This window comes from Mustela nivalis (assembly GCF_964662115.1).
Source record: "Mustela nivalis genome assembly, chromosome: 4".
Classification (NCBI taxonomy): domain Eukaryota; kingdom Metazoa; phylum Chordata; class Mammalia; order Carnivora; family Mustelidae; genus Mustela; species Mustela nivalis.
The window spans coordinates 139,457,015-139,479,470 of record NC_139023.1 but is presented as its reverse complement, the minus strand read 5'-3'; the positions used below and the strand labels follow the sequence as shown (position 1 = coordinate 139,479,470).

Below are 22,456 nucleotides of genomic sequence, written 5' to 3'. Positions count from 1 at the left end.
AGACCACCAGATCACCCTCAGCCTCCGTTCAGGGAGAATAAGGTGAAGCGGTATCACCACTATCATTCTCCTAGATCTGAAGAAAGGGTGTGCTTACTATCAGAGGCTAAGATCAAATGAAGTATTATTTTGGGAAAACCCACTCGCCATTACAGTCTTGGTTCAGTTCAACATTATGAAAGCCTGGCTTTAGTTCATCCTGGACTTTCCTAAAGGAGAAACTTTATAATTTGAAGGCAAAAAACAGGTTAGTATTGCATTTACTGCCAATTTACAGCCAATTACTGTTGTTAGTCGAGGCTTCTGGTTCATGTTTCTGCTTCTTATTGTCCACTTACTTGCTCCTTGTGAGATGACAGAAATGTCCCTAGAGGGGGCAGTCCTATTATTGGCAACTTCAACTTAGAAGAGGGGAGCCACCACTCTCTATGGAGCTGCATTTACTGTTGCATCAGCCTTGGAGCTGGACTTGACCTCACAGGCAATTAGCACCGAACACCACAGCCAGGCCGAGCCTGAGAACATGGGCTTCTACTCCCTGTTCAATTATGAGGGAGCCAGCAGAAGCATGAGGCTAAGCAAGGAGTCAGCAATCAGGACAACTGCATCCAATCTAGTAAACATCAGGGGGCACCTGCCTTCATCAGGGCTAGGCAGAACCTCCCGCTGACTCGGACAGAGCTCCGACTACAAACACGAGAGCCACAACCCCCCTCCCTCACGTCAAGCCCCCCCCTTCCCCCCACCCCAAGCTCTGAGAACGTACAGAGGGCGGACCGCCAAGCATACTTACAGGGAGGTCTGCATAGAAGTAGTGCTTCCTGTCAAACAAGGACTTCTTGTTGATGCAGCAGTTCAGTGCCAGGCCTGTCATCACGGCCGCTTCTACGCACCTCCTGTTGAGAACCTATGGAAGCACGACACACGGCTCGTCTCAGATCCAGGCCGAACAAATGCTTCTCCCACACACTGACATCCTCCCTGAATATTCAGTTTGGCCCTTCGACAGGCATTATCTCTGGTTCTCTTGTGTGGGCAGCTCCAGTTCACAAGCAGAGTCTTGTCTGTCTGGAAGTGGGAAAACTTTATATAAGAAAGGAAAATGCATGCAGTGGAGGGTCCTGCAGGGTATTTAATGAACTGCCACATCGGAGATCCTTTTCCCCGGTACCGGGCATCAAAGTGAACAGGGAGGGGCCCGGCAAAGCTCAGCAGAGTGGTGAGTACGGGGAATCCACTTAATCTCATTCCCCGTTTGCAGAACAAGGAGCTGGTCAGAATACAGAGGCAGCACGGGTTCCTAAGAGGAGGGTCCAAGAGGCAGCTCATGGAGCCACCTCAGTGAGGGTGGAAAACACTTCAGCAGAGAAAGAATGAACTTCTGGAAATTCTGGGAAAAAAAAAACAAAACGCTATTTCCTAAAGGGCTGGGAAATATGGCCCGCCCGCCCCCTTGCTTTCAGTCCAGGCCTGGAGAACTCGAGAGGTGTACACCGAGTGTGCACTGTACCCTGACTCTTCCTGTACCACTGGTCTCTCCAGGGGCTCCGGGAGCCCAAAGGTTCTTTCTGGGTCCCACCCTCCCCCACTTTCAGGAGTGAATGACCAAGAAATGACTAGCAAACTTCCCAATCCAAAAGGAGGTGAACAGCTTTTAAGAACTTTGGGGGTAGGGATGTGGGGTCTAGAATAAAGCTGACAACTGGAGATAAGGAGAAAGCATTCAAAGTTCTGGAGTCAGACGGGTTCTCCTATGTATAAGTATGGCTGTATGAACAGAAGGCTCAGTTTGCTCACCTCTGAAGTAAGCATTTAGTATCTACCTTGAGGAGCGCAGAAAGTAACAGCCAGAACATTACTCCATAGTAAGAAAGAAAGAATTAGCGCATTCTCCCCACTCTGCTTGTTAATGAAACACACTTCTATTCTTTATGAGAATATTTGTAACATTCTTTAGTGTATTTGGTATAATTTTATTTGTGTAGGGCTTTCCACAGCCACCATTTTATTCCAGCCTCACAGCAACCCTGTAGGGAAGGAATTTGTATGGTCTCGAAATTTCAGGAAAAGAAAAACCTAAGACCCAGAGATACCAAGAGACTCGTCCCAATCACAGAGATGGCAATAGTCAAGTTAACTCCAAAACACACACATGTCCTTGCCTAGTGGGTGATAAACAGAATCCCAGTGGCTTAGGGACCAGCCCTTCAAGCTGGAATAATGAGTGCGCCACCCCCCTCCAACACAAGCACAGCTTGCTGATCAAACACAGACTTTGAAAACAAATCCATACAACAAAATGTAGGAGGCATGTCTACTTACTGCAATATACAACCCCCCGAAGACACCCCAAAAAGCAAATCTCCCTCCTGGTAACATCATCACATGCCTTCTCTTCAGAAATCCGACTATAAAATGGAGCCTTCTCATAGCTGCTATCTGGACCTCTTTATTCTGCGCCAAGTAGTATTGTCAGCTCTACAGTAATAATGGTTCTCGCGAAGAAATGTATGTGTGTGTGTGTGGGGGGGGGAATAGGATGCTCTAATTATTGATGTTTTCACTTGCTAATGTTTGGTGTTTTACCAAGCAGTTGTTACCACAATACAAACAAAGCTAGCTGGCAGAAAACGCTGCCAGCTCCCAGCCTGCCGATTCAGGTCAAGGCCCACAAGAACACGGAACCAGAGTCCCAGCCTGGGGCCCTGCTCCTCCTGGGCTCTGCCAAGGCTTGGGCTTGCTGTAAACTGCCTGTCTGACTCATCTGTACCAGGTCTGGCTTTATCACTCCCACTGATTTTCCAGCCACCATTGACTCACTCATCTCTGTCCGGTCTGTCGCTCAGGGGGCCCAACCTGCTTCCTCCTCTCCTAGGTGTGAAGAGAACTCAGGTTTGTTTTGTTTGCAAATTTCTGCACACAGGTTGCTAACAAACTCCCTGTGCTGGCTCTGCGAGGGAGTGAGGGGTGGTGAGCGATCCCAGACTCCCACTGTGCCTGCATGCACAGGAGGACACCGGCACTTGAGAAACCATCAATTTCCAAAGAATAAGAAGGCAGGAAAACACATAAACATTAGAGCAATACTGAATATACTTTAATCTTTTTTTGATGATTTAGAAGACTTGAAGTACTTCAGGGTCAGAATTATAAGCATCAATCATCACCACACTACAGTCGCACAGAGGGGCTAGTAAACAGAGAGTGCCAGTTAAAAGAATGCCAAGAAAAAAGAATTTATTATGATCTTAGTCAAGCTGCTTATGACAGATGGAGGTCCAGGTCAGCATGTTCGGAGGACAGGATGTAGAACTAGAAAATTCAACTTGGGCTGTCTATTCTGAAAAACTTCTGAAGTATCTATAAAGTACCATATTTTAGGGATACAGAGGTAAATGGGACTCTGTCACTGCCACCAATGAATCTGCAGTGGAGACATGAACCTGTCAACATCTAGCTCCCTCTCAAGTTTGCCTTCTATACTAGGAAGACTTTGCTAAAAATGCAAATCTTACAGCATTCTGTTGCTTAAAATCAATCAATGGCTCCCAATACTCACTCACATGACAAAGGCCAAGCTTTTACATGATCCACTTCCCACCTCCATCTTCAATTTTATCTCATATTAACAATCCTTCCCCCAAACACATATGGTCTATCTCCTATACAAATCATGTTGACCTGTGGACTCTCCCTCTTCTCATTCCATTCAAAATCTACCGAGATGTCACCAAACCTGTGAAACTTTCCTTATTCTTCTTTCTATGTACCCCTCTAATCTTCTACACACTTCCATTTGTGCTAGGATTACTCTGGACTGAATTTATTTACATATATTCCCATTAGACTAATTTTCATGAGGATGGAAACTGTCTGCTCATCCTTCCATATCCCTAGAGCATAAACAGAACTGAAAAGTAGTGGTGCTCAATTCATGTGTGTTAGATTCAAATGAGGGTGGAGGTGATGGATATCAAGGCAAGGTTTCAGAGAGACAGTGATGTCTCAATCTCCTCAAAGGTATTACTTGCCACCTGTGGCCTTCACACTTGTTTCTGGAAGTTTCCTGAAGCAAAACCAATCATGTATGATGAAATCAAAGAGGTCAACTTGAAGATTCAAAGACTTAATCTGTCTCAAAGAAAGTGTGTTCCAGAATTTTCTTTGTAATTAACATAAAGGGACTACAAAGGATCTCGGGGTTAGCCACAAGAGCTTTCATGCAGAAGGAAAGCCATGATCCCTGGAACTCCCATAGCACACCTTTCTCAATGGAGTCTTCACTCTTAAAGGAGGCTTCACACTGCCTTCAGGAATGATCCTCAGCAAGTATTTATTGCAAAGGAGATGTGCTATGCACAACACATACATTTGCCATTTAACCCTCGCAGTAATCCTAGGGCAGACACTACTACAATCCTCATCTTACAGATAATGAAGGGAATCACAGAGATTAAGTCATTTAGCCAAGGTGACCATAAAATAAATGGCAGAGACAGGAAGTCAGACCCCTGGAATTCAGGCTCTCAATGACTACACTCTACCTTACATCTTCAAAGAATAAAGCATGTTACTGATAGCTAGCAACACAGCTATATCTGGCCAGAATTCCGGAACAGCAACTCAGACCAAATTCCATTGCAGATAATGTAAGGCAGATACTATTTTTAACACCTTCTCCATGGTGTCTATAGGTTTGTTTTCAGATGTTGAGCTTCTAGAGAACAGGCAACTGTGTTCTCAATTTGTAAAATAATACCATCTCTGGCATGTGGAACTTTGGATACTAGGTGGACTGACAGGTTTTCTCCATTAGCAGGGGATGTTGTATTAACACAAACTTCCAAAAGTCTTAGATGTAAGAACTACCCATGAAATGATTTCTCAAATAAGCAAAAAGGCTCCTCTATTTTAATTAGAAGATAAGAAAAGTAGAAGTAGAAGAAATGTGCATCAGACCTCCAAGGACACACTGACCCAATTTGAGAAAGTCTTCTTAAGTCTTCTTAAGACTTCTCTAGAAGTTACTTAGCCTAACCAAGCAAGCATTTCCTAATTTCTGAGTACAATGGACCATCATTTATGACAACTTCCACCACATTCCCACCCCCCTCCAAAAAAGCACCAGGCTACACACATTTTACTTTCCTAGTATATCTTGACTTTCCCCACTTCCTCTCAATCCTCTGGTTTAATTCAGGTCTCTTTACATATACCCTTCCCTCCAGCTAAGACTTCTGCACTGACCACCTGGCCAAGTTTCTCTCCCTCCATTCTAGTCCTCTAGGATCTCCTTCATGCCCATTTAAGAGTGACCTTTCTAAAGGGTAAACTGTCCACGCGATGCCCCTACTTAAAATCCTTCTTCACTACTCCTCGTAACTGAGAGGATAAAGTCCAATTGTTTGCTGGAATCTTCTATGTCCTTCATCAGTTAGCCCCCGACTACCTTTCTAGCCTCCTCTTTTTCCACTGTGCCTGACCCCAGAGACCCTCATGCAAACTTGCATCTGACATGCTTCTTCTGTACAAACTGCTGCTTCTGCTGGTAATGCCTTTTCTTCTCATCCACTTGAGTAAGACCTTAGCCCCTGGCAAGACCTGGATGTCCCACCATTAGTGTGGTCTAGGTATTCCTTCTTCTCCAGTAGAGCATGTCTCCCCAAGCCAACTGAGCTCCCTGAGGGCAGTCAAGTTATTTTATCTTATTCCCCTCTGCCCCACCACCTAAATGCAATACCAAGCTGATTAAACATTAACAGAGGTAATGAATAATTTAACATTCCCTTTATCAACATCCAAAAGACTACAAGCTATGAAATAAAAGCAAAATTGTTTTACAAAATATGTGTGGTCTGGAAAAAGAAACCACTCTTAGAATGTAAAACAGAATAAATTTGATACAGAGACTTTATTACCCAAATGACAGAAGAGTTGAGATGTCACAGAGGGCACAGTAAGGCAATTTAAGAGATTCTCAATAGCAGGAGGCTGCTGCTACTCCTTGCTGGAGGGATGGGGGTGGAGAGAAGCAATGGAGCCAGGGCATGGGGCACCCAGAGGACCCTGGAAACACAGCGATCCGGGAGCTGCAATCAGGGACAAAACCCAGCCACGGCAAGAGGGGTTGCCAGAGAGGAAGAGAGAAATATTTTATAGCTTCTTTCCTCTCATCTCTGGTCTCTCACCAGAGCCTCCCATGGGCCTAACCAGCTGGGAGCCAGCTGGCCAGGGACACCAGGAACAGAAGCACACGGGGGTAGCGTGCACCCCTCTGATACTCAGCAGAGCAGAGGAACGATGAAGTGTGATATGGGGGATAGGCAGGCCACAACTGCACAGCAAAGACATGCATTTGTATAGTCACTTCTGTGACTTTTTCTTTTGATAATAGCTAATGAATAAAATCATGCCACTCTCAAGTCCAATCAACATAAAACTGAAAATTCTGTGAACTCCTTTTTCATATACTGGGAGCCAAAAATTATGAAATGCTACTATCTTCTAAGAGACATTTGTGATAACTCAACTTGGGTTGGAATGAACTCCAAGTCTACATGGACCATTAGGAAAGGATTTGCTAAGCAAGTCAACAGAATGAAGAAGATTCCATAATCTAATGAAGTCAATATAATATTCCTTAGAATTCCCTGGAATTCTACTAATTATAAATAAATCCACTCACTAAAGTCAGCCTCTGGGACCTATACCAGGAAATATTTTTGTGATGTACTTCAAAGAAATAAAACTATCTTTCAAAACAGTCTACTATTCATAACATTTCTCTCCCCTTCCTAACTGGTGAGCCCACGGTGCTATGATCCCCCATGTCAGTCCAATAGCTATCAGTACCTCCTTTAAAAATTGAGGTAACATGACTAGACTCGTGTACTCACTAAAAATCCAGTTAGCAATTCTTTTGGAGCATTAAAGCAAAGATCACAAAGTGATGTTTTACAAAAAGCCCAAATGGCAATTATTCTGTGAAATTAATAATATATAAGACCAATCTGATGGTTAAGATACAGCATGGTAAATGCTTTAATTTATGGAGAGAAAGTAATTAAGATTTATTAAGAAAAATAAGGCAGTAAAATGGGCCTTTATCTTACTGCTCACCATAAATTTATCACAAAGCATGAACTCCCCTCTAATTCACATTCAAGGAAAAAGTTACTACATAGATAAATTTTTGTTATCGTAGAGAAAATCGTTGCCCATTTCCCCACTCCACATCCCTTCTCACCACTGGGCCCTTTTATCATCACCCAAAACAAATACAAACACTCTTGAGTTATGAAAATTAAACTTGTGAAAACTGGTCAGGTAGGTAAGATAATTTTTTTAAAGTGAAATTTTACCACAAAAAGTTACTAGCTTTATGAAGATATTAAATATTTATAGCTATATACCCATGTAAATATATGACCTTTACGCCTAAACATGGACACTGCCTAGGGAAAAGGAGAAAGTGAATGCTATATTTTCTCTTTTGTTTAAATCCCTCTTTCCCAAAGGGGAAGACAGCTCCCATTCTCAAATAGCCACTTCACAGGAAACAATTCTTGTTTAAGAGGAGGGTATGATTTGGCAGTTTTGACTGTTTTTCAGCTCTAAGACTCCTCTTTAGTTTCTTGTACCAATGCCGCTCCCTACAACTGGTCAAGATCAAAGGCAAAGTGTTGATCCAAAGTGTCAGAAGGCCCACTCTCCTTGTTGAGATTCCATACTCCTCTTGCCTCTTGCCAACCTGGCAAGGTCAGGTGGCTAGGGCTGGTGCCCACAGTCACCCACAGCTAAGGCTAGCCCACACCAGCGGGGTCTTTAGAACTGAAGCAGTCTTTCTTGCTTTTCCACAGACCACTGGCACACTAAGATGTGATCTTAACCGCTGGGTTGTAACAAAAAAAGAAAGAGCCTTGGCAACTCTAGGCCTGCCTCTAGTCTAGTTAAAAAGTTTCCACATGACGCAGCCTGGTTTGCTTGGACTTCACTGTGGGGTTGGAGGCCAATGACCTGGCTACTATAGTGTTCATCTGTGGAGTCTTATGCTTGGCCACTTCGCCAAGTCAGATAGACAAGAAGGCTTAAGGGCAGCCAGTAAAAAGCAAGATTGGGTGTGACATGAACTGGTCTCTGTTTCCCACAGCATTTCCAACAGTCATTCATTTGGCATTACTCATTACAATCAAATTGATCTATGAGAAGACTTGTACTAATTGACAAACCAGGAGAAAACTAAGAAAGACCTGAAACTAATCTCTACTATTACTAGCTGTGTAACCTTGCACAAATGAGCTAACCTCTCTCAATTCCCTTCTTTGTTAGGGGAATAGTAATACAGCAGGATTGTTCTATGAATTAAATAAAATTACTTAACACATGGAAGACATTTAGAAAATACTAGTTTCAGAACGGAAGTATTAAATGCAAAATGCCCATCTCAACTGAATCTTTTATATGCAAGATTTTCTAGGAGGCAAGGAACTCTAATGAGAAAAGTCTAAACAGCTCCACTGTTTAGCCATTAGTCTAGAAATACAATCCAAAGCAAGGCACAACAGATGCTGAAATTATGTATTATGTCAACATAACATTTCCCCCTTAAATGATAACCAACACCTTTTGTGACAATTAGTGTGTTATCTCCAGTGCAATGGAGACCATATTTCTCAATGCCTCAGGAAGCTTCTATTACTTCATTTTCTGTTTTATGGGAAAGCAAAATTTTCCTGGGTAACATTGTATACTTGCCTGTGGCTGGGAAAAGCTTCTATTCTCAAATGAAAGGAACTACTTTCTAACACGCTGAATGCTTATAAATCAATTAAATGAGTCAATTTTTAGCCTCATCTCACTGATGTCCACTACACATCTATGGCTTCCTGTCTTCAAGACAGTAGTTACATCTGGAACGCAAAGACAGTCCATGGAGAAGAGACATATGAAGGCATGAAGCAGATATAAGAATCATGTTTAAAAAAAAAAAATCATTGTTCTTTTCCAATAAAACTTTGATATAGGGCCATGATCTTTAACTAAGAAAGCTCTTCCTCCCACACCCACTTTTAATCAAAAATTTGTCTTTCTCTTGTTTATAACTTTTTAAAAAATATTTTATTTATTTGACAGAGAGAGAGAGAGGGCGCACAGTAGGGGGAGCGGCAGGCAGAGGGAGAGGGAGAAGCAGACTCCCCACTGAGCAGAGAGCCCAACACTTGAGCCCAGGACCCTGGGATCAAGACCTGAGACTAAGGCAGACACTTAACCAACTAAACCACCCAGGTGCCCCTCCTGTTTACAACTTTTAAGAAAAATATACTGGTATCAAAAAAGCTAAAACATACAAACCCCTTCATTTTAGATTGCCCTCATATAGAAACTGCGGAGTTGGGACGCCTGGGTGGCTCAGTTGGTTAAGCAGCTGCCTTCGGCTCGGGTCATGATCCCAGTGTCCTGGGATCGAGTCCCACATCGGGCTCCTTGCTCAGCGGGGAGCCTGCTTCTCCCTCTGCCTGCTATTCTGTCTGCCTGTGCTCTCTCCCTCTGATAAATAAATAAAATCTTAAAAAAAAAAAAAAGAAACTGCGGAGTCTTTTCTAATCTATCCTAAAATTTACTCACAAGACTCCATACCTGGAGAAATTCAATGGAATGACAAACTATTTCATATTACTGAAACATCAAGAGTAATCAGTAACAGGGGCATCTGGGTGCCTCAGTCGTTAAGCATCTGCCTTCGGCTCAGGTCATGGTCCCAGGGTCCTGGGATGGAGCCCCACATCAGGCTCCCTGCTCAGTGGGAAGCCTGCTTCTCCCTCTCCTGCTTGTGTTCCCTCTCCTGTGTGTGTCTCTCTCTGTCAAATAAATAAATAAAATCTTAGAGAGAGAGAGAAAAAAAAAGAGGCATCAGTGATAGCAGTGAGAAATATTAATTTCATGAGTGGAAAGCTCTAATGATTCAGAATGAGATCTACTTTCATTTTTGTATGAAAGATTAGTACTATGTTGAAAGATCTGACTTGCTGAGAAATCAAACAACTGGCCTAACCAACTGAACTCTAAGAAATGCTAGCTGGGTGTTCACCACTGAGTGGTACGCATGGGGAGTTCGGTGAAACAAGGCCTGTGGATATCAAAAGCAAAGTCCTTAGAGACACATACACCTGCTATGTTCATCAGTCCCACGCATGTCCTGAGGAGTGAGCCTTTGGAAGAGTCTCTCAGGACGTAGAGTTTTAGGAAGAAAAAAATATCTTTCATTGGCTACATCCAACAGGAATGAATACACCTCTTTAGAGGTTTCATGGTAAGCCATGAAATCATGAGGTGAAAAGATAAAAGACAAGGAAAAAAAGCTACACTCTCATTGGGCAGAACACTCTACTTCCTTAATTATGTTTGCTTCAGGAGGAGATAATAAAAGAACTGGCCTGGACTTTTAAAAGAAGGGGCAGAGGGATGGAAGGGGTTAGAAAAAGGAGAAGGAAAAATGAAGAAAATGAGGCTAAAGAGACGTGACAACTGGACGCACCATGTGATCTCTGAATGGGTCCTGGATGGGGGCGAAGAAAACAAAAGACACTCCTGAGACTACCGTGGGAACACGAATAGGAACCGCGGCTGAGATGTCCGTGCTGTATGGTATCAGCTGTCCTTACCGCCATCATTTTGCAGCGATCCCAGAAAGAACGTTTTTGTTCCCCAGAGATAGATGCGGAGATATCTGGGGGTGGAGGGCCATGGTGTCTGCAACCTACTCTCAAATGACTCATCCGAAAGAAGAAACCGTCTAGGTGCAGGACGGATGTTCACTGTATTATTTTTTCAACTTTTTCATAAGTTTGGATTTCTTCAAAATAAAAAGTGTGGGGGCCGGAGAAAGGAGTGGATAATTCTCCTGCCTGAGAGGATGGTGAGATGCTACAAGCCAGAAGGGGGAGAGAGAGCCTGGAGGAGGCAGGAGCTATTTAAACTGATGCTGACTCATAAGCCGTACGTGTGCACCACAAATTTGCATTCACCAGGGCTGAAAATCAGCTGTAAAAGAGAAAACACTCTAGATACTGTATCTCCCTAAAACTTGCCTGTGCCATAGTCAAGTGGGACATATTAGGGCCCTGTGTGGGTGCTGCAGTTCGGAGCAGCCCTCTAGGAATGTGAGCAATCTGTTAACAGGGAATTCTCTATTATCTACCTATAAGCATAAAAATGCTGCATATGGGCCACACATATGTACTCTAGAATATGAAAAGACAACTTGTTCTTTTACCTGGGAGGAAAATGATTTTCCCCAACTATATATTTTCTGGTTGAAAATACTTTTTGGCTTCCCCCAAACCTGTACGGGCATCTTACTTTCTGTTGGTGCTTCTGTACTGTTGCTTCACAATGTCACCGGGCATGACATTTCCCAGTTCGTGCGTCTCTGGAAGACATCTATGATCAAGAACTTCATCTAAATTAAATTCAAGTTAATTAAATTCATGCTGTCATAACGTGTGCCACCCTGAGTTATTTCAGTGAGTGTTACACAAGTGTCTGCCACCCTCATCCCTTGCTCAACTCTACTGGCCACTAGGGAATGGAAGTATTTCTACTTGAACCATACAAAGTTAAGAATATGAGTGTTCTCTTTAAAAAAAGGGGGGGGCACCTGAGTGGCTCAGTGAGTTAAGCCTCTGCCTTTGGCTCAGTCATGATCTCAGGGTCCTGGGATCGAGCCCCGCATCAGGCTCTCTGCTCAGCGGGGAGGCTGCTTGCTCCTCTCTCTCAGCCTGCCCCTCTGCCTACTTGTGATCTCTATCAAATTAAAAAAAAAAAAAAAAAAAAAAGAATATGAGTGTTCTAACCGTGTTCTAAGCATACCAAAAAACATTTACTTGCTGCTCAGAGAGTTTATAAAGTGCTTTCATATACATTAACTTCTCTGTCTTCATATCGTCAACATGGAAGAGAAAAAGAAAGAAGGTAAATAAGATAGCTTCCTGACCAGGATAAGTGAGCACAGGTTATGAGTGAGTACAGGCATCTTAAATGTTTACAACCAGCTATAAAGGAAAAAGTCTCTGTTATGTTTTGTTGGAAATGAACAATTAGCAAATATTGCAGAAGGGAATGAAGTCTGGTGCTTTATGCTAAGAATGGGAACAAGGCAACTCTTCTTTCTATTTTTAACTGGGCTCCTGACCTCCCTGTGTCCTTAAGCTAATCAGAAAGGGCCTCGATTTCTACTTCTGTCAGCTGGGGTTGGCGCTGCTGACCTTGCTCACTGGGGTGGCCTATGAGTTGGCAAACATCACTGAAAATTCAAGACACTATTGACAATCACATATTATTGCCTGTCTGCATCTCCTAAGAAAGCTGCAGAGCATGACAAAGACCCCTGATGGATTGACCATGCTTCTTGCTTTTACACTTGTGAAAGATTCATGCATCAAAATCTGAAATGCAATACTTTTAAGGTACCTAGGAATGGTAATGTGTTTTGATTCTCACTTACTCTCCCAGTCCCAGCAGCCCTACTCCTTATTACAATGATGCAACCAGTGGTGGAAGGCTGGAAAACATGAAAGCTCGCTAGAAAGAACCCTGTGCCATGAGGAACAGACTGCTCTTCAGAGGGGCCCAGCCCGACTATACCAACTACACCAACATCACCAAGGTGACGTTTGTCATCTCTGAGAGGCCAATGGCAAAATGACTTCCAAACCTTGCCAAGATTTTAAAAAGAGCTAAGGGGGAAAAATGCCCCAAGATGCTGCAGTGTACAGAAGAGCCAACAATTCCCCACCTCCCCCTTCCCCCACCATACTGATATGAAGATGAAAATACATACAGAAATGACCAAGTAAGAAAGGCCCATCCCAATGGCCTCAGATGCCAAATGTATTTACTTGTGGTATGGAGAAGGAATTCCATAAAACTCATTCAAAAAGACCATTTCACATCTATTTGCAGACATAAAGCAGACACAGCAGAACTGTCTTGTGCTTTTGAGGGCAGGAGCAGGCATTCTCCATTCTTCTGCGTCCATATCACCATGTGGCTGGATTTTGCTCTCTACTTCATACTCTCTTATCCCCAAAAGAGGAGTGACTTGTTGACTAGTGACTTTGAAAAGAGAAACCACACACCTGTGGGTTGGCCCTTCTGGGGGGCCATTTTTACGAGAGTTCCCCAGTACAAATCATCAGAACCAAGCTCTACGAGCCCTTTCTGGTCAGTATTGATGCAGCGATGATACATTCTAGGCCCCTGTGGACATCTGAAAAGGTTTTGGTACAAACAGGCTCTTCCCCTACAAGTGAAAGGCCTACAGTTTTGGGGCACCAGTTCAACGTAAGTGGAAAGTACTAGAAGTAATTTGGCTGTATGTCAGGTTGCATTTTTCAATCAAGCTATTATTGGTAATAAAACGGATATGCTCACCTCCATCTGTCTGACCTGTATGTTGATTTCTCAATTGGTTCTGACTCAAAAGGAGAAGGTGGTCTAATTTTTAGTGACCCCATAATACCTTCCTGGAAATTCTTCTCTAACACTCATAAAACCAATCTAGAAACCTGCACAGCATCAACAATGACTCTATAAAGCAGAAGAGACCCAAGAGGGCGAGCTGCCGTGGCTGGGCATGCATTTCCTGTGAGGGAAGAGCTTTTACATGTCTGCTGCAATTTTTTAAGTTCTGGAACTGTCCATGGAAGAAAAATGAATGGTACCCAGCTGCATGATTTCAGGCTGCATTTTTATTATAGGTTTCTAGTATAAATCACTAGAACAAAGCCTGCATGAGCTGCCTGAATGTCAGGGACGAAAATAGTGTCACAGAACACTGTTAGGTAATTTTTTTAACTACTCCATATTTATATCAACAAAAGACTCCTAAGCTTTCATACTCCTGGGCATCTTTGGTAATGTGTTTATGTTTTATTTTCTACACATCCCCACCTCACTTTCCAGTATGACAGACTTTTTGGTGCAGTAGTGTACCAAATTCATTTTAAACAGTTAAGTGTTCTTTCTAAGTATAGCACTATCTCCTCTGACAAGGGCTCGCTGCTCCTGTGTGCAATCTCTCATCCAAGCACATATTTTGAGGGGAAAACAAACCAACATAAGGGAACATGGAAAAGGAAGAAAAGCCCTTTCCAAACATAATACTGAAGGTTTCTTCCTCAGGAACGAATCCTGGGGGGAGATGAGCATGCTGCCTGGAGATGTTCCCTTAACAGGAAAAAAGCAGAGAGCAGCAGAGAAACACAGCTGGGTCAGAGAGATGCTTTGCAGGCCTAGGAGAGTCACTTGGAGTAAAGGCCGGATGATGTTCTTTAGGTTCCCCAAGGCCGGGGTGGAGGGCAAACAAAACCTCAGTTTCCTCATGGGTCTCCCACCATAGCTGGCTGAACCTTTCAATGCTATCATATTGCTTTTTGTTATCCTTAAGAGGAATGAGATGACATCATCATTTCCATACAAAGATGAAGGGAATGATTCAAGGATACATTCTTTTGGGAAAATGAGAACTTTTAAAGGCAATGGGTAAGTAGATGATCAAGACGGTGGAGTAGGATTCTGAACTCCTCTCCTCCCACAGACACCCCAAAGGCTGCAATTACACACGCAGCAACCCTCTCTGAGAATAACCTAAAGGACAGCAGAACATTCTTCTACAGCTAAAGATGTAAACAGAGAGCTACACTGAGAATGATTGGAGGGGTAGAGATGTGATCTTATTGGGATGCCCACCCCCGAATGTGGGACCCACAAGTAGGAGGAACATCACAGGTGTGAAGATCCATCTTGAGGAGTGAGGGGTTCAAGATCCACATCAGACATCCCCTGCCCTGGGGCACTGCACTGGGAAGATGAGCCCCATGATGTCTGGCTTCGAGAATCAGGAGGGCTTAACTCCAGGAGCTTTGAAAATGAGTGAGGCTTACTTCCAAGAGAGCCGGAGGAATGGGAAACCAAGACTCTTCTCTTAAAGGGCCTATGCACAAGCTGACTTGCTTGGGAACTGGGTACAGAGGCAGAAGGAAGAAAAGTACCTGGTTATATGTGAACACTGATGAGTTTTAGGGCATGTGAAAGAGACCGGACTCTGTAGGAATTTTCTCCAGGAACAGAAGCACTGGCAGGCACCATCTTTCTTGCCCTCCTTCTACCTAGCTAGCCCACTGCTGGCCAGGGCTAGTTCTGACACTCTCTCTACCTACCTTGCTAGCACTGTTCACCCTGCCCCTGTGTTTCCCCATGGACTTGCCACACCCAACCTGCCAGCCTCGGCAGGTGTGCCTCCATAATGCTCCCACTTTACCATGCCCTGTGGGCAGACTCTGCCAGGACCAGAAAATGCCCAAAGCGGCTCCCACTCTACCACAGCTGGCAAGTGGCTCAGCCAAGACTGGTCCTCCCTCCAAAACTGCTCCCACCCAGCCACACCTGAAGGTAGCCTCGTTTAGGAACAGTGCCTCCACAAAGTAGTTCTCTCCCTACCACACCTGGCAAGTGGCCTCAGCTAGGACGAGGGCCCCTCTAAAGTGGCTCTTGAGCTGGGGAGCAGTTCTGACCCCCAGCATTCCCACAACTGTTTGGTCTTGCAGCCAGCCATAACTAGGACTAGACTTCCCCATGCTTGCATGCTTGCAGTAGCCTTGACTGGACATTTCAGCTGTGCTGGGGGCCAGCTCCACCCACCAATGAGTCCAAAGTAGTCATATCCCAGCTAAATTAGACAGGTGCACATAGCCCACACAGCAGATGCTCCGGGAGATCCTGGTTGTGGTGACCAGGGGAGGACTGTGCTTCTGGGTCCTACAGGATGCCTTCTACATTAGAACACCCCTTTAAGACCAGGAGATGTAGCTGATCTCCTTAATGCTCAGAAACAAATACAGAGCCAGGTAAAATGAAGAGACAAGAAAATATGTTCCAAATGAAAAAAAAAACAAAAACAAAAAACAAAAAACAAGATAAAACCTCAGAAAAAGAACTGAACAAAATGAAGACAGTCAATCCAAGTAATGATCTTAAAGATGCTCACCAAACTTGGGAGAACTGATGACTACAGTAAAAATTGCAACAAAGAGAAAGAAAATCTATAAAAGAACCAATCAGAGCTGAAGAATACAATAATTGAAATGAAAAATACATGAGAGAGAACCAACAGCAGATTAGAGAATGCAATAGGACAAATCAGCAATCTGGAGACAGGATAGGAGAAATCACCCATGCTGAACAGTAAAAAGGAAAAAAACGATTTAAAAAAATGAGAATTGTTTAAGGGACCTACAGGAGAACACCAGCTGGATTAACACCTGCAATATAGAGGTCCCAGAAGGACAGAGAGAAAGGGGCAGAAATCTTATTTAAAGAAATAATAGCTGAAAACTTCCCTCACTTGGGGAGGCACAGAGGAGGCCAAACAAGATGACATCAAAAAGGTCCTCATAATTAAGAGACACATAATAATTAAAATGTAAGAAATTAAAAATAAGGAGAGAATCTTACAAGCAGTAAAAGAAAAGCAACTAATTATGTACAAGGGAGCCCCCATAAAACTATCAGCTAACTTTTCCACAGAAACTTTGCAGGTCATAAGAGAAGGGCAGGATACTTTGGAAGTGATAAAAGAAAATACCCTACAATCTGAAACATTCTACCTGGCAAGGTTTTCATTCACAATTGAAGGAGATGAAAGAGTTTACCGGACAAACAAAAAGTTAAAGGAGTTCAGGACCACTAAGCTAGCCTTACAAGAAATTTTACAGGCAGTTCTTTAAATCAAAAAGAAAAGGAAGAAAAAAAAAAAGAAAAGAAAAGAAAAGGAAGTAAAAAAACTAAGAAAGCAAAATATGTGGTAAAAGCAAACATACAGTAAAGGTGGTGGATCAATCTCTTATAAAAAGCTGGCACGAAGGTGAAAAGATAAAAGTAGTAAAATCAACTATATCTACAATAATTACTTAAGGGATATACAAAAAAACAAAAATTGTAAAGTACAAAGACAAATGCACAAGCCATGGCAGAGAGAGAGTAGTGTTTTCAGCATGTGTTTGAATTAAGTGACCATCAACTAAAAATAGACTGCTAATACATATATTGTTATATATGAACCTCATAATAGCCACAAATCAAAAACCTATTACAGATACAAAAAAAATGTAGTGTTTGAATTAAGTGACCATCAACTAAAAACAGACTGTTAATACATAGATTGTTATATATGAACCTCATAATAGCCACAAATCAAAAACCTATAATAGATACACACACAAAAAAGAGGAAGAAACCCAAACATAACACTAAAGTCATTACAAAGGAAGAGAGCATACGAAGAAAGCAACAAAGAGAACCACAAAAACAAAAAGAAAACAATTAACATAATGGCAATAAGTACATACCTATCCATAATCACTTTAAATGTAAATGGACTAAATGCTCCAACCAAAAGACAAAGTATAACTGAATGAATTAAAAAAAAAAAAAAAAGACTCATTTATATGTTGCCTGCAAGGGACTCACTTCAGACTGAAGAAACATACAGACTGAAAATGAAGGGATAGAAAAAGACAGTCCATACAAATGAAAACAAAAAAAAAGTCGGGATGGTAATACTTATACCAGAAAAAACAGACTTGAAAACAAAAGACTGTAAGTCAAAGAAGAGAATTACATAAGTGGTTCAATCCAACAAGAGAATGTAGCAATTGTAAATATATATGCACCCAATGTAGAAGTGCCATATAAAGGGAACAATTGACAGTAATACAGTAATAGTAGGGAACTTTAACAACCCACTTATGTCAATGGATAGATCATCCAGGCAGAAAATCCATGAAGAAATAGTGGCCTTAAACAATACAATAGGTCAGATGGACTTACCTGATATACATGGCAAATTCCATCCACAAACAGGGCATGTGGAACATTCTCCAGCATAGATCACATTAAGCCACAAAACAAATCTCAATAAATTTAAGAAGACTGAAATTATATTAACCATCTTTTCCAACAGTAACAGTATAAAACTAGGTATCAATTTCAAGAAAAAAAAAAACCTGAAAAAAATGCAAACATGTGAAGGCTAAACAACATGCTATTAAAGAACCCATGGGTCAATGAAGAAATTAAAGAGAAAAAAAAATCTTCAGACCAAAACCCCGCCCCCCAAGAAAACATAGAAGAGAAAAGAAAAAAGAAAAAAAGAAAATTAAGACAATATCCTTCATGAACACGGATTCAAAAATTCTCAAAAAAATCTTAGAAAACCAAATTCAATGATGTATTTAATGGTCATAGAACACAATGAAATGGGATTTATTCCAAGGATATGAAGATGGCAACAATAAACGTGACAGACCACATTAACAAAATGAAGGACAAAATTCATATGATCATTTCAACAAAAACAGAGGAAGTATTTGACAAAATTCAACATCCATTTATGATAAAAACTCACAATGAAATGGGTAGAGGGAATGTACTTCAACATAATATAGAAAAAACCCACCGCTAACATCAAAAGCTAAAAGCTTTTCCTCTAAGATAAGGAACAAAAAAGAATGCCCACTCTTGCCCCCTTTTATTCAACACAGTACTGAAAGTCCTCATCATAGCAACTGGACAAGAAAAGAAATAAAAGGCATCCAAATCGGTAGGGAAAAAGTAAAACTGTCACTATTTGTAGATCACAGGACACTATACAGAGAAGACCCTAATGACTCAAAATACTATTAGAAAACAAATTCAGCTGAAGGATACAAAATTAATATAAGAGAAATTGGTTGTGTTTTTATAATACTGAAATACCAGAAAAAGAATATAAGAAAACTAACCCATTTACAATTGTATAAAAAAAAAAAAACTAAAAAAAAAAAACCAAAAAACAACCCTAAGAATAAAGGATGTAACCAAGGAGGTGAAAGATCTGTAAGACACTGATGAAAGATGTTGAATATGATACAAATAAATGGAAAGATACACCATACTCATGGACTAAAAAATAATATTGTTAAAATGTCCATACTACCCAGGTAAAGCAATTTACAGATTCAATGTAATCCCTATCAAAGTATCAATAGCATTTTTCAAACAACTAGAACAAATAATCCTAATATTTGTATGGAACCACAAAGGACTCCAAATAGCCAAAGCAATCTTGAGAAGAATAACAAAGCTGGAGGTATCATGGTCCCAGATTTCAAACTAAACTTCAAAACTGCAGTAATCTAAACAATATAGTACTGGCATAAAAACAGATTACTGGAACAGAATAGAGAGTCCAGAAATAAACCCATGCTTATACGGTCAATTAATCCATGACAAAGGAGACAATTATATACAATGGGGGAAAAGACAGTCTCTACAATAAATGGTGATGGGAAAATAGGACAACCTCATGTATCACTTGCACACTATATACAAAAAGAAACTCAAGTGGATTAAAAGACCTAAATTTAAGGCTTGAAACCACAAAAGTCTTTTTTTAAAGATTTTATTTATTATTTATTTGACAGAGAGAGAGAGAGACAGCATAAGTAGGGGAGCAGCAGCCAGTGGGAGAGGGAGAAGTAGACACTCTGTTGAGCATGGGGTCAGATGGGGGGCTCGATCCCCGGACCCTGGGATCATGACCTGAGCCAAAGGCAGCTGCTTGACCAACTGAGCCACACAGGTGCCCCAGAAACCATAGAACTCTTTTTTTTTTTTTTTAAAGATTTTATTTATTTATTTGACAGAGAGAAATTACAAGTACACTGAGAGGCAGGCAGAGAGAGAGAGAGAAGGAAGCAGGCTCCCTGCCGAGCAGAGAGCCCGATGCAGGACTTGATCCCAGGACCCTGAGATCATGACCTGAGCCAAAGGCAGCGGCTTAACCCACGGAGCCACCCAGGCGCCCGAAACCATAGAACTCTTAAAAGAAAACATAAACAGTAAATTCCTACATATTGGTCTTAGCTATACATATATATATATATATATATATACACACACACACACACACACCATACATATATGTATATATAAACACACACACACACACACATATATATATATATATATATATATATATATATATGGATCTGTCTCTTTAGGCAAGGACAACAAAAGCAAAAATAAGTGCATGAGACTATATATCAAACTAAAAAGCTTTTGTGTTGTGAAGATAATTGTCAACAAATGAAAAGGTAAGCTATTGAATGGGAGATTTCCAAATGATATATCTGATAAAGAGTTAATATCTAAAATATGTAAAAAATTCATACAACTCAACACCAAAACCCCATAAACAATCCAATTAAAAAATAGGAAGAGGAATAGACATTTTTCCAAAGATATACAGATGACCAACAGGCATCAGTGAAGCTCCACATCACTCATCTTATGGGAAAGGTAAATCATAACCATAAGATACGACCTCACCCCTGTCAGAATGCCTAATATGAAAAAAGACAAGAAATACCAAGTGTTGATGAGGGTATGAAGAAGAGAGAACCCTTGTGCACTGTTGGTGGGAATATAAGATGTTGGTGGGAATATAAGATAGCTGTACCATCTTATATTCCCACCAACAGTGCTATGGGAAACACTATGGAGAGTCCTCACAAAATTAGAAATAAAACTACCATACCATCCAACAATTCCACTGCTGGGTATTTTTTCCTTTTTTTAAGATTTTATTTACGTATTTGACACAGAGAAAGGGAGACAGTGAGAGAGGGAACACAAGCAGGGGAGAGGAAGAAGCAGGCTTCCTGCTGAGCAGGGAGCCAGATGTGGAGCTCGATCACAGGACGCTGGGATCATGACCTGAGCTGAAAGCAGATGCCTAATGACTGAGCCACCAAAGTGCCCCTCCACTGCTGGGTATTTATCTGAAGAAAACGAAAATACGAATTTGAAAAGATATACACACCTCTATGTTCACCGTTAGCATTATTTACGATAGCCAAGATAGGGAAGCAATGTAAGTGTCCATCAACTGATGAGTGGATAAAGAAGTGATATATACACCCATAGAAAATTACCCAGTCATAAAAAAAGAATGAAATCTTACCACTTCATGGATGGACCTAGAAGGTATTATGGTAGGTAAAGACAGAGAAAGATAAGTACAGTATGAGTTCACTTACATGTGAAACAAAACAAATGAATAAACAAAACAGAGGGAGTCATAGATACAGAAAGTGAACTGGTGGTTGCTGGGGGGGGGTGTGAAACAGACAAAAAGGATTAAGAGACATAAACTTTCAGCTATAAAAATGAGTAAGTCAGGAGAAGTAAAGTACAGCATAGGGTATAGAGTCAATAATATTGTAATAATTTTATATGGGGACAGGTGGTAAGTATACTCATTGTGGTGATCATTTTATAATGTATAGAAACATGAAGTCACTGTTGGACACCCTGAAACTAATATTGGGTATCATCTCTGCTTCAATTAAAAAATAAAGGCAATGTGTAAGAATGTGCATTCTTGCACAACTAGGGGAAATTTTGAAAGAGCTCAATCTCTTGATCTGTGTGTGTGACAAAGAGACAATACGAGCTTGGATGTGTACAGATCTCAGCCTTAACTGGTATGAAGAACTGCAATCACACAGGAAACGTATCTTGTTGGCAGAAGAAAGGAAGCCCGAAAGAGGTACGAAGATGCCTTTCCTCCTCCGTTCTGCATCACTCACATTCACAGCCTTGGGTGCAGCCCTAGCTCTGTGGTTACAACCTCTATTCCCTCCTATAAGGCTTCTATTAGTAGAGTCTCAGCCCAGACTTTGGGTTAAAACAAAACACAAAAGTTTTCCCTAAGAATTAATCACAAGTCTGCTCTTAGTCAGGCTTGAGGGACAAATTTACTAAGTCTGTGCTCTAGGAGCCCCCAAGCTAAGAGAGAAATATGAAGAATGGCTTAGACCTGCAGCACCTGGCAAAAGCCAATGTAAAAAGCTCTTTGGAGATGCTGGCTCTCACTTCAGCCCCAAGATCCCCATTAATAAAGCCCTGTCAAACACAATTTCATAATCCAAAGTTACAAAATACACAAGACCACCTAGCCAGAATCAGGAGACACACAAAAAGCAGGATAAGACAGCTCAAGAACTTCAGGTAACAGAATTACTGAACACAGACTATAAATTAAGTAGATTTAAAATTACTAAAGAAAGAAAGACCTGAACAAACATAAAAGGGGAATAAGACATTTTTCAACAGAAGACATTTAAAAGAGAAAAACAGAATGTCTATAAAGGGAAAATACTCTCAGTGAAATAAAAAGGCTCAACGGATATGCTGAAGAACCAAGTAGATATAACAGAGAATTTGTGAACCAGAAGAGTGCAGAGAAAATTTTCCTGGATGAAACACAGAGCGAAGATCCTAAAAGAATGTTCCATTATAATCACTATTTGCATAGCGATATGTAAAGCTGAGAGCTGCCCGCAATTAGGGCTGC

At 41.4% G+C, this 22,456-nt stretch overlaps 1 protein-coding gene across 1 annotated transcript in view; it reads right to left on the bottom strand.

The window, feature by feature from the left end:
• Positions 1 to 22,456, bottom strand: part of GATB (glutamyl-tRNA amidotransferase subunit B) — a 97,012-nt gene that overhangs the window by 58,898 nt on the left and 15,658 nt on the right. The window contains exon 3 of the mRNA XM_082728136.1: positions 794 to 907. Within this exon, the coding sequence (XP_082584262.1) occupies positions 794 to 907 (114 nt within the window). The remainder of the gene's footprint in view (positions 1 to 793; positions 908 to 22,456) is intronic.